Source organism: Anoplopoma fimbria, chromosome 7 (genome assembly GCF_027596085.1).
Source record: "Anoplopoma fimbria isolate UVic2021 breed Golden Eagle Sablefish chromosome 7, Afim_UVic_2022, whole genome shotgun sequence".
Taxonomy (NCBI): domain Eukaryota; kingdom Metazoa; phylum Chordata; class Actinopteri; order Perciformes; family Anoplopomatidae; genus Anoplopoma; species Anoplopoma fimbria.
In genome coordinates this window covers 14111563-14124123 of record NC_072455.1, presented here as the reverse complement: position 1 = coordinate 14124123, position 12561 = coordinate 14111563, and the positions used below count along the sequence as shown (strand labels likewise).

General features: G+C 39.8%; 1 protein-coding gene across 5 annotated transcripts in view; it reads right to left on the bottom strand.

The window, feature by feature from the left end:
- The window catches only part of nlgn2a (neuroligin 2a), a 109485-nt gene that overhangs the window by 69244 nt on the left and 27680 nt on the right, over window positions 1–12561 (bottom strand). The window contains exon 2 of one of the 5 annotated variants that reach the window (XM_054601836.1): window positions 61–83. The exons of the other annotated variants lie outside the window; for them this stretch is intronic. Within the exon in view, the coding sequence (XP_054457811.1) occupies window positions 61–83 (23 nt within the window). The remainder of the gene's footprint in view (window positions 1–60; window positions 84–12561) is intronic. 5 annotated transcript variants of the gene reach the window in all.

Genomic DNA, 12561 nt, shown 5'->3' with positions numbered 1-12561 from the left:
CTCTCAATCTATCTTGTATTCTTCTTTGTTCACTCTTCACGCTCGTCCTCCAGCAGCCACCAGCCTGGCCTCTCTCTCATCCTCTCCACTTGTTAGTTTTCTTATCTCCATTTTTTCTTTTCTCTTCATCTCTCGCTCTTTCTCCCTCTGTCTCAGTCCAACACTGGCTAGCTTCTCGCTGTTAGTCTGTAACCTCTCTCATGCCTCCTTTCAGTGGCAATGAGGAGTCTTGCTTTTTTCCCCCTTTCTTTGTTCCCCTCTCTCTCTCTCCATTTGTCTTCATCTATCTTTTTCTCATCTCTCTGTCATAGGATTTTGTAGCACTCCTACTGTTGAATTATATCTCTCACCCCCTCCTCTCTCCCATCTGTGTTATAAATAGAGGTTGGATTAGGCTGACTTTTTGTTTTGCTCACTATTAGGGAGCGGATCAATTCCACAAATTGAGTGGATGGGGACGAATACACACACACACACACACACACACACACACACACACACACACACACACACACACACACACACACACACACACACACACACACACACACACACACACACACACACACACACACACACACACAGCCCTGCTGTCCTCCAAAATGCCACAGTGACAAAGACGATACAATCACAGGCATTGTCCTTGTTTTCCCACTGCTGCCTCTCTCTTCTCCCTCCATAACAGTCTTCTTTTCTTCCATTTTCCACATCCCTTTCTTTGAGCCTCAAGCCTTTTGGACTTCCGTTGAACCTTCTCCTCTTCCTTCCTTCCTCCCTTCCGTTCCTTTCCTTTTGCATGTATTTATCGCCACATTCTTCATGTTTGACTGTTAACAAAATACCCTGGTTTGTATGTGATTTTCAGGGTTTGTTTCACTGCGTAAGTCTTAACACGTACTGCCTTGTTTGAAGTAATATGTAAAAACATAAACACACAATAGCTCATAAGAATATAGATACAAGATATATAATAGTTTCACAATAGTAATAATGATTAATAAATCAATACCAGGAGTGACACCATGGTCCACGTAATACCATGTTTTAAAAACTGGTATTACAACTGGTCAATTTGGTGCCATTTTGCATCAGTTCTGTGTCACACATTATAAAACCTTTTTTTTTTGCAATAGTTCATAATGCTTAAGCCTATCCTAACTTCTCATTGCTCTAATACCATCCTAACTCCTTATTCCTCTAATACCATCCTAACTCCTTATTCCTCTATCCCTTATTCCTCTAACTCCTTATTCCTCTAATACTATCCTAACTCCTTATTCCTCTAATACTATCCTAACTCCTTATTCCTCTAATACTATCATATCACCTTATTCCTCAAATACTATCCTAAAACCTTATTCCTCTAATACTATCCTAACTCCTTATTCCTCTAATACTATCCTAACACCTTATTCCTCAGATACTATCCTAACACCTTATTCCTCAGATACTATCCTAACACCTTATTCCTCAAATAATATCCTCAAAACTTATTCCTCAAATACTATCCTCAAAACTTATTCCTCAAATACTATCCTAACTCCTTATTCCTCAGATACTATCCTAACACCTTGTTCCTGAAATACTGTCCCAACCCCTTCCTTCAAATATTATCCTAACTCCCTATTTCTTAAAGCCTATCCTCACTCTGTATTGCTTAAATACTATCCAAACTCCTTGTTGATAAAATACTACCCTGACTCTGCTTAAAGTCTAACTCCTTATTTAAATAGAACCTAATTCCTTATTACTTAAATACTATCCTCAAAGGCCATGCTAACTCCTCTTCCTCAAAGGGCATCCTAACTCCTAATTCCTCAAAGACCATCCTCACTCTATTTATTTATTGAAGGAATATACGCTTACTGGCAGGTACAGATAGGCAGGCAGGTTCAGAAAAGCAGGCGTGACAGGCTGGTAGGCAGTCAGGCACATATCAAGGTAAAGGGGCTGAGTAACAGAAGCTCCAAAGCAACGAAAAAAAACAAACACGTGGCAAGAATACCATGAAACACTATGACGGGCTGGCAGGCAGTGAATGGAACTGGGCTACCTGGTGTACTGAGAGGCTGATGAGGGGATGAGTTGCAGGTGAGCAGGTGGAGGGAACTGCAGAGCAGATGAGGGAAGTGGGAACAGGTGTGCAGATGGGTGGGGCCCTAAGGTGATGGGGGAAGGAGGGAAAGTCAGAGGGCACCTGGTGGATGGATGGAAAATGACAATGAAGGGGAATAGGAGACGGGTCTGGAGAGGAGGGAGAGTGAGACAAACATGGCTGTGACGGCTTGGATACAACATGTTTTTCTGTGTGTGTAACAATGTGGAAACAATCACAAATTGGCTCTTGGTTTAACACTTTTGTGCTGAATTACTTGTATCACCAATAGAATGTAGCAATATGGATTTTTATATACTGCATATGCTGCAGGATATAACTCTAAGGAAGTGCAAGGAGTGAATGAATGTCAATGAAAGGCTCCCAAGCAATACTTTGTGCTCTGTATAGAAAAGTCCATGCATTTCTTTCCTTTTGCATTTACACATTTTTGTATGTCTATAGCATAATCAACCCCCGGTCCAGCGCTCCTCCTCTTCTCCCTCCTCGTCTGTCCCCATGTAACCTCTCATTATCCCCAATCCACCTCCCTCCTCCCCTCTCTCGGCCTCTCTGCCCTCGCTACTTCCCTCTCTCCTACTCTATAACGATCTGGCCATTACAGAGGCTGCCGTTCCAGCCCTGGTTTCACAGGGTGTCCGAGGTCTAATTGGGACTGAATGAGTGTGTGTGCACGCGTGTGTGTGTGTGTGTGTGTGTGTGTGTGTGTGTGTGTGTGTGTGTGTGTGTGTGTGTGTGTGTGTGTGTGTGTGTGTGTGTGTGTGTGTGTGTGTGTGTGTGAGGCCTCATTGACACAGGCTGAGATCCAGGGGCTGGCTTGTCCATCCCCCTGTAGAGATGTACTCTGAGTCCTGACAGACAAACACACTCAAGATTATTAGACCCACACTTCACATGTCCCCATTTCAGCATACAGTACTTGCACATAAGTGTTATACACATGCAAACATATGCATATTAGAGATTTTTTTGATCTATATTGACACTGTGCTTTCTTTGTTTTACTTTTACTTTTGACCATTGTAGTTTTTATTCAGATTTTCTAATGGTTTTCAACTCCACTGCTTTTCTGGGACTTTTGGTCCGTACAGATTCATGGTTTATTTTATGGCTTTTTATATCTGTTTGCCATCCTTTAAGAGTTTCTTTATTTTTAAGCTGGTTTTGTGGATTGGAAAAAGATACAAGTTTCTCAAACATTAGCAGCGTACATTAGCACTTCTATGCTACGCTAGTTACTGAGGGTAGACTGAATGTCTACTCATGCTGCGTTTACAATAATAACAATGAATAAAGACCTACCCGGCTTTACAGGAACAGTGTCTCAAACAACTCTGTCTTGATGGCCAGGTGATATGGCGTTTGACTTTCACATTGTGGTCTTTATGTTTCTAACCTGTTTTAACTGCTGAATCCATTTGACATCCTGGATATATGACTCAAACACATCTTGTAGACCCTTCTGTCTGTTCTGTTAATTCTTTTTTTTTTTTTACAAAAGTTAGATAATATAGTAACTCTGACAGCTTGACGGAGTAGCAGCGGAGGGCGGAGCTTAGTGAAGGGTCAATTGACGTCCTTCCTGCCACATTAACACAGTGAGGATGTGAGCTTAAAGGGAGGGGTTGTACTTGATAACTTTAGATGTTAGGAGGCCTGAATCCTGTTTTTAGGATAATACACCCTCTGAACACAATGTGCATTGGCAGAGTGACGCTGTCCGTATTCTGCTCGTGGACTCCACAGGAAGTGAAGCAACCTTAAAAGCAACGTTTAAGTTCAAGTTTATGACTTATAGTTACTTCGCAAAAAGTTAAGTCTAAGGACTGCAGAGAACAATGTTTCAGTCTTGGCTATATATGTGGAACATTTGCATAAAGAATGTAACAAAAACAATGTATTTTACCGGTGAACAGATAAATACAAACTGCATTCTGCACATTTGCATGGTTGTTCATACATAGCATAAGAGGATGTGAGACACAGGAGAGACACTTTTTATGTTTTACCATCTGTGGAGTACATTATCTGGTGTTTGAAGAGTATTTGTTTCTATTTGTGAGCGTATGAGTTCAAGCAGGAGGAGCAGAGGAACAATAAATTGAGTGTAGAGAACTCAGCTGTCTTATCCATTCAGACACCAGTGTTCCCATGAGGTAATGCTGTCAGCTCTGCCACTACCCCTGCCCTCCATCTCATACATAACAATACATCCTTAATTGGAACGCCACTCTGACAGCTACAAAACAGTACAGGTGAATACACGGCGAGCACAAATAGAGAAAAAGACAACACGCCTGTTGAAGTCCATGTAACTTAACAAAGCAACTTTGGTAAACATGTGACGGCAAAACGGCATGTGTGTGCAGAGAAATGACTGTTCTTTCCTGCTGTGTATGTCGATGCAGTATGTTAGCGTGTGTTTCCTCAGCAGACATCCAGTTTGAAATGGGATCTCTGGCCATACAGCGGCTTTGCTAGGAGCCTGGCTTCCTTTCACCACGGGGTATGTGTGTGTGCAGTGGTCCATCTGTAATCAAACATTTTCACATGCACTGAGATCTTCCTGTTTGTGCTCCATGTCACCCCAGGGGGGATATGGATTATCAGCAGCCACTTATCTCGTCTTGTCTGTCCTGACAGTTAATCTGATGGTTGAGCAGCGGATTCTGCTTCTGCTACAGAGCTGTCAGACCTCCAGCTCTGATTGGTTTTGGCAACTCAGATTCACCAAAGCCACATTTAGCCTGTATCTGTGCAACTAAACCAATACGACCGCTGGCAAACAGAGACATCTTGGTGTTTACAATCATCTTGAAATATGACTGATGAAAGTCCCACTTGATCACATCTCTCCCCTGCGACAAACCAGAAAATAAATGTACCTGCAAAGAACATTTCCACTGGCTAAACTATTTATACATCACAGAATCACATCACTTCATGTTTTCAGTTTGTTTGAGTTTGGCATAGTTTCGTTAGTCATCGCTTAATGCTGGTTTAGTGATTTTAACATTCATACGGCGTAACATAATTTTAGACACTACTACTGTTTTGCATTGTTTTTCTTTAATTATATCAACCACAAGAGTATGGGTGAGTTTGATCATGGGCAAAGATAAATTAATTTGCATAATCAAGGAATTCAGACATCATCAAATATCACATTACTTTAGCTGGATACGTTTTAAATTAAATTAATTTGATGCATGGATTATGTTCACTATCAATGTTTCTTTTTAATCAAGGAGGAGCTACCTTCTTGTACCACACAGACATCCTAGGAGGGAGGTTGGGATGGATTGTGGGTAAGTGTAGGACTTTGACACTACTGACAAGATGGTGGTTTGGATCAAATACTGTGAAGTAAGACCAAAATCTTTCCCTAACCTTATCTAAATGCTGTGGGCGCGGAAACATAACCAATAAATATCACCATAAAACTTCCCCAGTTGATTACTGACAATTAGATTTAAATTTGCATGCCTGTCCAGAACAGAAATGTGAACATTGGATAAAGTTCAAAATTCTTGTTCCATTTTGTTGACAAATTAGAGTCAAAGGTTTTTGCAGGGGGAATTTTGGATATTTCATTTTATCACTCCATAAATAGAAAAGACTCTCAACAGCCATGAAAAAATACATTTTCGCCATTTTTTTAGGAATAAAATGTTCTCTAAATCAGGCTATAAATTATATATGAACAAATCCCTTGGTAAAAAACCTTTTGGAAATAAATAGGAATGGAACTGAGAGTTTGGTGTATGTGAGTGCTACTCAAGTGCAGATTTCTTGCTCAGAGCCAGAGAAAAAACTAATTTAGAGAAAACAACATCTAAAGATGTATTTTAAAGTGATATACATTTTGCAAGACACTACGGGTTTAAAGGCTAAAATAATAAACTAAAGATATCCCCATGAAACTTCCCCAGTGTATTCCCTATTAAGACAATTTTTTTATATTAAATGTTTTCTGAAACATTGTGATTAAATGTACTTAGGATGTATTTTATAATGGTAACTTTGGGTGAATTTAGGAGAAAACTGCAGAAGAAATTATATTACATAACCTATCCTCCACTGGTAGGGCAGCAGAGCCCTTCTTTCTAAAGCACTGATGTAGGTAGAACTACACTGTAAGTGTTGGTGAGAGTTACATATTTGAATGCTCCCCTTCTTCTATCATAATGCAGCATGTTTAAATGTACATTTTAACTTTCAAGACCATGCACCATCCAAACCTAGAGTATAATTACGTGACTGATCTCTCCAGAGCCTGCTGGGAGGTCTTCTCTGCAATACAATTTGACAAACTTCATTTGTTTCAGTGAGCGCTTTAAAGTTTATTGATTTGGATTAAATAGACCCCTAGTAGCTCTCGGCTAGGTCAAAGCAAGCATTTGGGTATTCACTGAGTTCCAGGAGTGGGAGAGGAGCTGAGCCAGCTTTCACTGTTGCTTCCCTCGGTCCCTTATAGCTATTACACATGGCAATAAACTCAGCCAAGTGCAAAAAAAAAAACTGTGTTGAGCTTTTTCCCAAAAGCTAAGCTAGCTGACAGGTGAGACTGCGTCAACTAGCTCTCTCTCTCGCCCGCTCTATCTCCTGGTACCTTCCAATCCTTTTCATCTCCCTCCTTTCCCTCAGTCTCCTTCCTTTCCCTCCTCCTCGCTTTCTTTGTTTTGTCAAAGGGTTTCGAGCTCAATAAAATACTATCCGTTAGCAAGTGATGGAGTAGGTGTATTCGACAGGATATTGACACAACCTTGACATGACGTGGGCCGAGCATTGAGGTAATGGTAGAGCGCTGGGAGCTCCAGCAGCAAATAACCGATAGGCCCACCTAGAGACAGAGTGATAGAAAGAGACGAGAGACTGAGTCTCTGAAGTATGTATGTTAAAATAAAGTTGGTTTGACAGTACTGTTGATCCTTTTACTGCAGAAGATTCTTTTCTGTTCTGTGTTGGGGTTTTTGTACTATGCTAAAGCGAGCTGTGCTTTTCTTTCTCACGCTAGCGTGTGTGGTTGTCTACTGTCCTGTTTTCTTGTTTTATTTTGCATTTTCACAGTTCAGGTCTGCTCTGCCTTTCCTCTTTTTACTGCTTCCTGTTGTTTCTCACCATTCTCATTTCATCAATTCTCTATATACTACCCAATCTTGTCCCCGTGCCACCTCATTCCATCCAAAATCCTCTTATAAAGTAATTTGTACTCGGCACATAAGCATGTAAAAATGGTGAAATGAATAATAGAATGGACGCCGGCCTCCACATTTCTCACTGCTGATTGCTCACGGCCTCCTTGTCCTTTTGTATTTCACTATGTTCGAATGTGTATTGTACAGTGTGTCCTTGGTAAAAAGCCTAAAGGAAACGGAGAGATTTAGCAGGAGAGCATCTCCCTGGATGCTCCTAATTATATGAAAAAGATGAAACTCGGCAAGCCTCCGTCCTGTTCATGGTGCTGTTCTCCAAAACGGGCGAGCACTGTAGTAGTAGGGGGAAGTGTTTTAGAGCAAATGTGTCTGTCTGAGGGCATGAACAGAGAGGACGATGTGGAGAGATGCTGCATAGCCCACAGGCCAGCGTCTGTTAACAGAGTTATAACCACAGTGGATGCACCACATAATACAGAGAGACAGCGAGAGGAGGAGGGGGAGACAGATACAGGCAAAAAAGGGGAGGGAATTGAGAGAAATTTGTTGTTGGAGACAAAAGCTTGTATCTGTCTGGCTATAGACCATCTCTTATTATTCCTCCATACCATCTTGCCATCCAGGAGAAGGCATTGTGTCTCTGTGATAAAGCCCACTCTAGCTTTACGGCGTCTTTCATCTAGCTCGCCATCAACACATCGCATCAAGACGCAACTTTCTCTGGGGCCGCCATCGCTCTAACCAACGCCCCTTCATGTCTCTTTGTCCATTTTCTCGTTCTTCGCTCCTCAGACTTCAACCACTTAATAAAACATCTCAGCAGCCACAATTACATATTATTTTTCTTGGGAATACTGTATGACCATCCGAGCCACTTTCAGCCGTTCTGAGTCATATTCAATTAAAAGACGAAGCTGATTCAGTAAACCGTGCTCACTCATCCAGTTGTTGGAAAACCACTTTGTGCAGAGCCAGTGTTCCAGGCAGTTAATCAACAGCCTGTTTGATACGGAGCCATTGTTTTTGCTTTGAACATACAGTGGTCAGCAGGGACTGACTTTTAGAGATAAAGTTTAACAAGGCTTCTGTGCTTGGTCAGGATTAATTTCAGACCCAGCATGCTGTTTCAGAGTTTTATCAAATCCTGGATGAGATAAATAATTATAAGAAACACAAGTATGAATGCTGACATTGGTCTTCTCAGCTGTAAACATTAAATCCTGGCCATTGTTGTTTTATTTGTGTCTAATAATTAAAGTCAATGCTGTTTGTATATACAGTGATATTTACTGGAGCACCACGATACAAGCATCTACAATGTATATCCAGGAAATGTGTTACTGTTCAGATTAGTATGTAAAATAAACACACGCCTTTTTATGAGTAAATCATATATCATATCATATCATATATCAGCCTGTGAGTGTTAAGAAACTATCATGTCAATGGCTCTGTGTTCATTCTTCCACATAATTCAGAGTTGAGTAACATTGATGCACTTATTCTCTTTTTGGACTAGTACTTAACTCTTTTACACAGACTGCATTGTGCTGCATTGAACTCATTTGACCTAAAGCACTGTGTTTCCAACTATACTACTGTATATTGTGCTGTGTGTAGACCAAAATAAACGGTCACGTAATAATACAATATAAAATGTGCAACCAAGTCCTTGAATTAAATTTTTTTAGAAGTATTCCAATTAGAAGTATATAGGTCTTAGATAATGACCTGAGTTCAGTAAACAATGTTTATCTGCAGCAGTAAAGTTTAAAACAAAAAGGAGGAATATGTGCAGCTGCAATTTGGACTGATATAATTGATGACTTTTTAATAATGATTGAAGAATCTTATTAAAAAATGTAACATTTCAATTTGTTTGCTTTTGCACTGATAATAATTGAAAATATAGGTATTGTGTGATGTAAACAAACCTTTAAAGCTGTACCGATCAATATTTTCTCTATGAATAATGGATCAAATGATGTAAATGTGTAATGTGAAAGTGACGCTTGTAGAAACCCCTTTTTCTGCTGCCCCCTAGTGGTCAAAATGTTTTGACGCTTGGTGACACTTTTCCTTACATTTCGATAAAGGTCTATTCTTATTCTTTAACATTATTGATCTGTTGTTGATTATCTGTTTTGTGAAATATAAATTAATATAAAACTTACTTAGTTCTCCGCAGCCATTTTTGGTATAGCGGTGTCCCGATATAAAATAATTATCTTTTACCTGAGTGTATCCTCCTAGAAATCCCCATAATTCCCCTGTAAGACTGGGTAATAAATAAGGAAGGGTTTCTCCTACAAGTTCAATTTATGTTATTGTAAAACAAATCTAATTTCCTAGCGCATAGGAAATTACAAGAAGCCTTGAAATCCATTACAGATTATTATTTTTCTGCTAAAGGAATTGTGAGGAACCTTGATAGTCTATTTTCCTTTATTTGTATTTGACATCTAGAAACTAAAAGAAGCTTAATTTGATCAATAAACATGTACCCTACTAATTCTGTTGAAGTGTTGTAAAAATTCTAGTTCTGCAGTCTACCTTATTGTCAGAAATAGCATTGTCAAAGAGATTTGTTGAAGTTAAATGGAAACCTTTCACTGCTTTGTTCGAATAATGATACTCAATATAATACTCTAATTAAATACCCAGCTGGATGGTTCATATTGTTATCATCACTAGTCATGAGGAATATTGACTGCATTATTGGGAAAAAGCCAGAGCCTCATATGATCCATCATATCATTTATAACACGTTGCCTTGAACGGATGATTGAACATTTAAATCAGGCTCATGAAAGAAATAGTTTTTCCATTCTTCTTTCTATTTCTATTTCATTATTCCCCTCATTTATCTCTATTTTACTTTACTGGCCAGGAAACATTTCATCGGAGTACAGGATCTAGAGGCTGTACTTTGATGTCATTTGTTGGAGGCTAATCTCAATGTATTTCAGCATTTTAGGCAGCTGTGAGGAGTCTGAAGTGACTGGCTGCAGATTGCAGATCACCAGAATCTAATGAAGCACTGCATTATGCCTGCTTTCAAATAACATCAAGCTCCTTTATTCCTCTTTTTGGAATACAAATAATGAAGCAGTAGAGAGTTGAAGAGACAGAAGAACAGTTGGTATTATTTTTATGTCAACTGACATAAATCCTTAAACATGTCTGCCACTATAAACAATGGGAGTTCAGGGATAAACTACAGTAGCAACACTTGCTATTGTAGTTTATCCCTGAACTACACGGCTTTATCGAGGCTCAACACGAAGAGCTGCCAAACATTTTGAGAATTTGGGAACCAATTCAGAGAATATTAAGCTTTTATTATTTCATGTTACAATTCAGTTTAGGTGACATAAAACTGCATAGTAAGTGAATTACTCAAACTTTAAGAGGACTAAAAATGGCAACCATATGGTCAGTTTCAGCAACCAACGGCTGGCAACCACTTTTAAGAGATAGTGTTGGGTCCTGGCTTTAAACAATGTGATGCATTGTACTGCTATAAACAGTACTTCATCTGTGTCTGTCAGTTTGGTTTTGTGTGTGCATTGTGTGGCCCTGTTTATATTATTCTCTGTGTGTGTGTGTGTGTGTGTGTGTGTGTGTGTGTGTGTGTGTGTGTGTGTGTGTGTGTGTGTGTGTGTGTGTGTGTGTGTGTGTGTGTGTGTGTGTGTGTGTGTGTGTGTGTGTGACCGAGTCAGAGGGAGGTGACATGGTTCCTGGCAGAAATATGTCCCAGGTTTGGGGCTCAGGTGTCTCTGCTTTGTCTCTGATCAGAGCTGACACACAGGATGGCATAGTAGCACACTCTCTGTCTCTTTCTTGATTTAACTCAATCTCGCTCTGGTTTGTAATCCTCTCCTCTCCTCTCCACACACACACACACACCTATACACAGAGCTGTGCTGTAAGCTCTATAAATCTCTTTGAACATCATCATTGAGCAGCACTGCGGCCCAATAGCCTTTGCTCTCTCACATCTGACGCAGAGCAGAGAGCAAGTCCCACTGCTGCTGAATGGAGTCATCTCTCTGGGTGGAGGATGCTGCCTTAAGTCCTCTCTGCTCCTCTTGAGTTTAGAGTATGCACTTTTTTTTGTGTGAATAGAATAGCTCATGAATAGGTTTTTAGGCTTCAGGCTTGAAAGCATGCTAAATTTGAAAAAAGGCTGTTGATATACGTAGATGAAAGAACGAGGACAAAAAGGGTGAACTGATTGTTCGGCCGCTACCATTAACAGATACAAGCTGACCATGTGTGTTCATTCATTGGAAATTGTCCGGCAAGTTAAAGAATAATTATGGAACCGATATGTAAGATTATAACCGTTTTGTGCACTCTGATTTTTTGGTTTCTTACTCTGTAATTTAATTTGTGCAATGACTCAAACCATTGCAGTTCTTTGACAGTTAACAGTGCTTTGCCTTAGGGCGGAAGATCGCGCAGGTCAAGCTTAGGAGCGGCTTGGAACAATGTGTCACAGCCTTGAGTATGTGCATGAATCATTTCCACCAGGCAGGAAGTAGCCAAAATGTCATCCTGCAAACAACTGCCCCATTGTGCCGTTTCACTCTATATTTGACACAATGCAGACATTGTACAAAAGCAGTCCCACTTTAGCTGTGTTTCTAGAATAAAATGCACCTTCTGTGCATCCCAATGAGCAAAAAATCTGCTCTTCATTCATTTAATGTTGCAAGTTACATGTTGGGGTGCTTAGATTGACATTGGTAATTTCCTGGCAATCTGCGTGTATATCATAATACACTTTTTCAGCGATTACTAGCAAGTTCATAGCTATCAATGGGGTCAGTTCATGCCCTCTGTAAATAGTTTCTGGAAATGTTTGCTACCTGAAGAGCAGTTTCATTTAATATGCAGTTACACAAGGCTGGTTCTAATATAATTATTTTGACTAAATGTATTTAAAGTTCCCCTCCAGACATGTTTTGAGACATATAAAAATACTCTGCTTGGAATAATCATTTGTATAAGTATTGATTTTCCATAAACAAGTCTGACTTCCTTAAAATCAAATCTAGTTATTCTCCCTCGCTGAAAAACCCAGAATCTATAAATATGCTAATATTGTTTGTTTTAAAAGTTTAACTACTGGACACAAGATTGTCTCCTACTTCACTGAAAAGCGTATGTGCGCTGGAGGCCTCAACTTTGCACATCACTCTGGTGAATAGTGAGTTACATATTTGATCAAGATTGTCTTCCAGACTTGTTGTGATGTCACAAAATGCTGCTCATATGTCCATG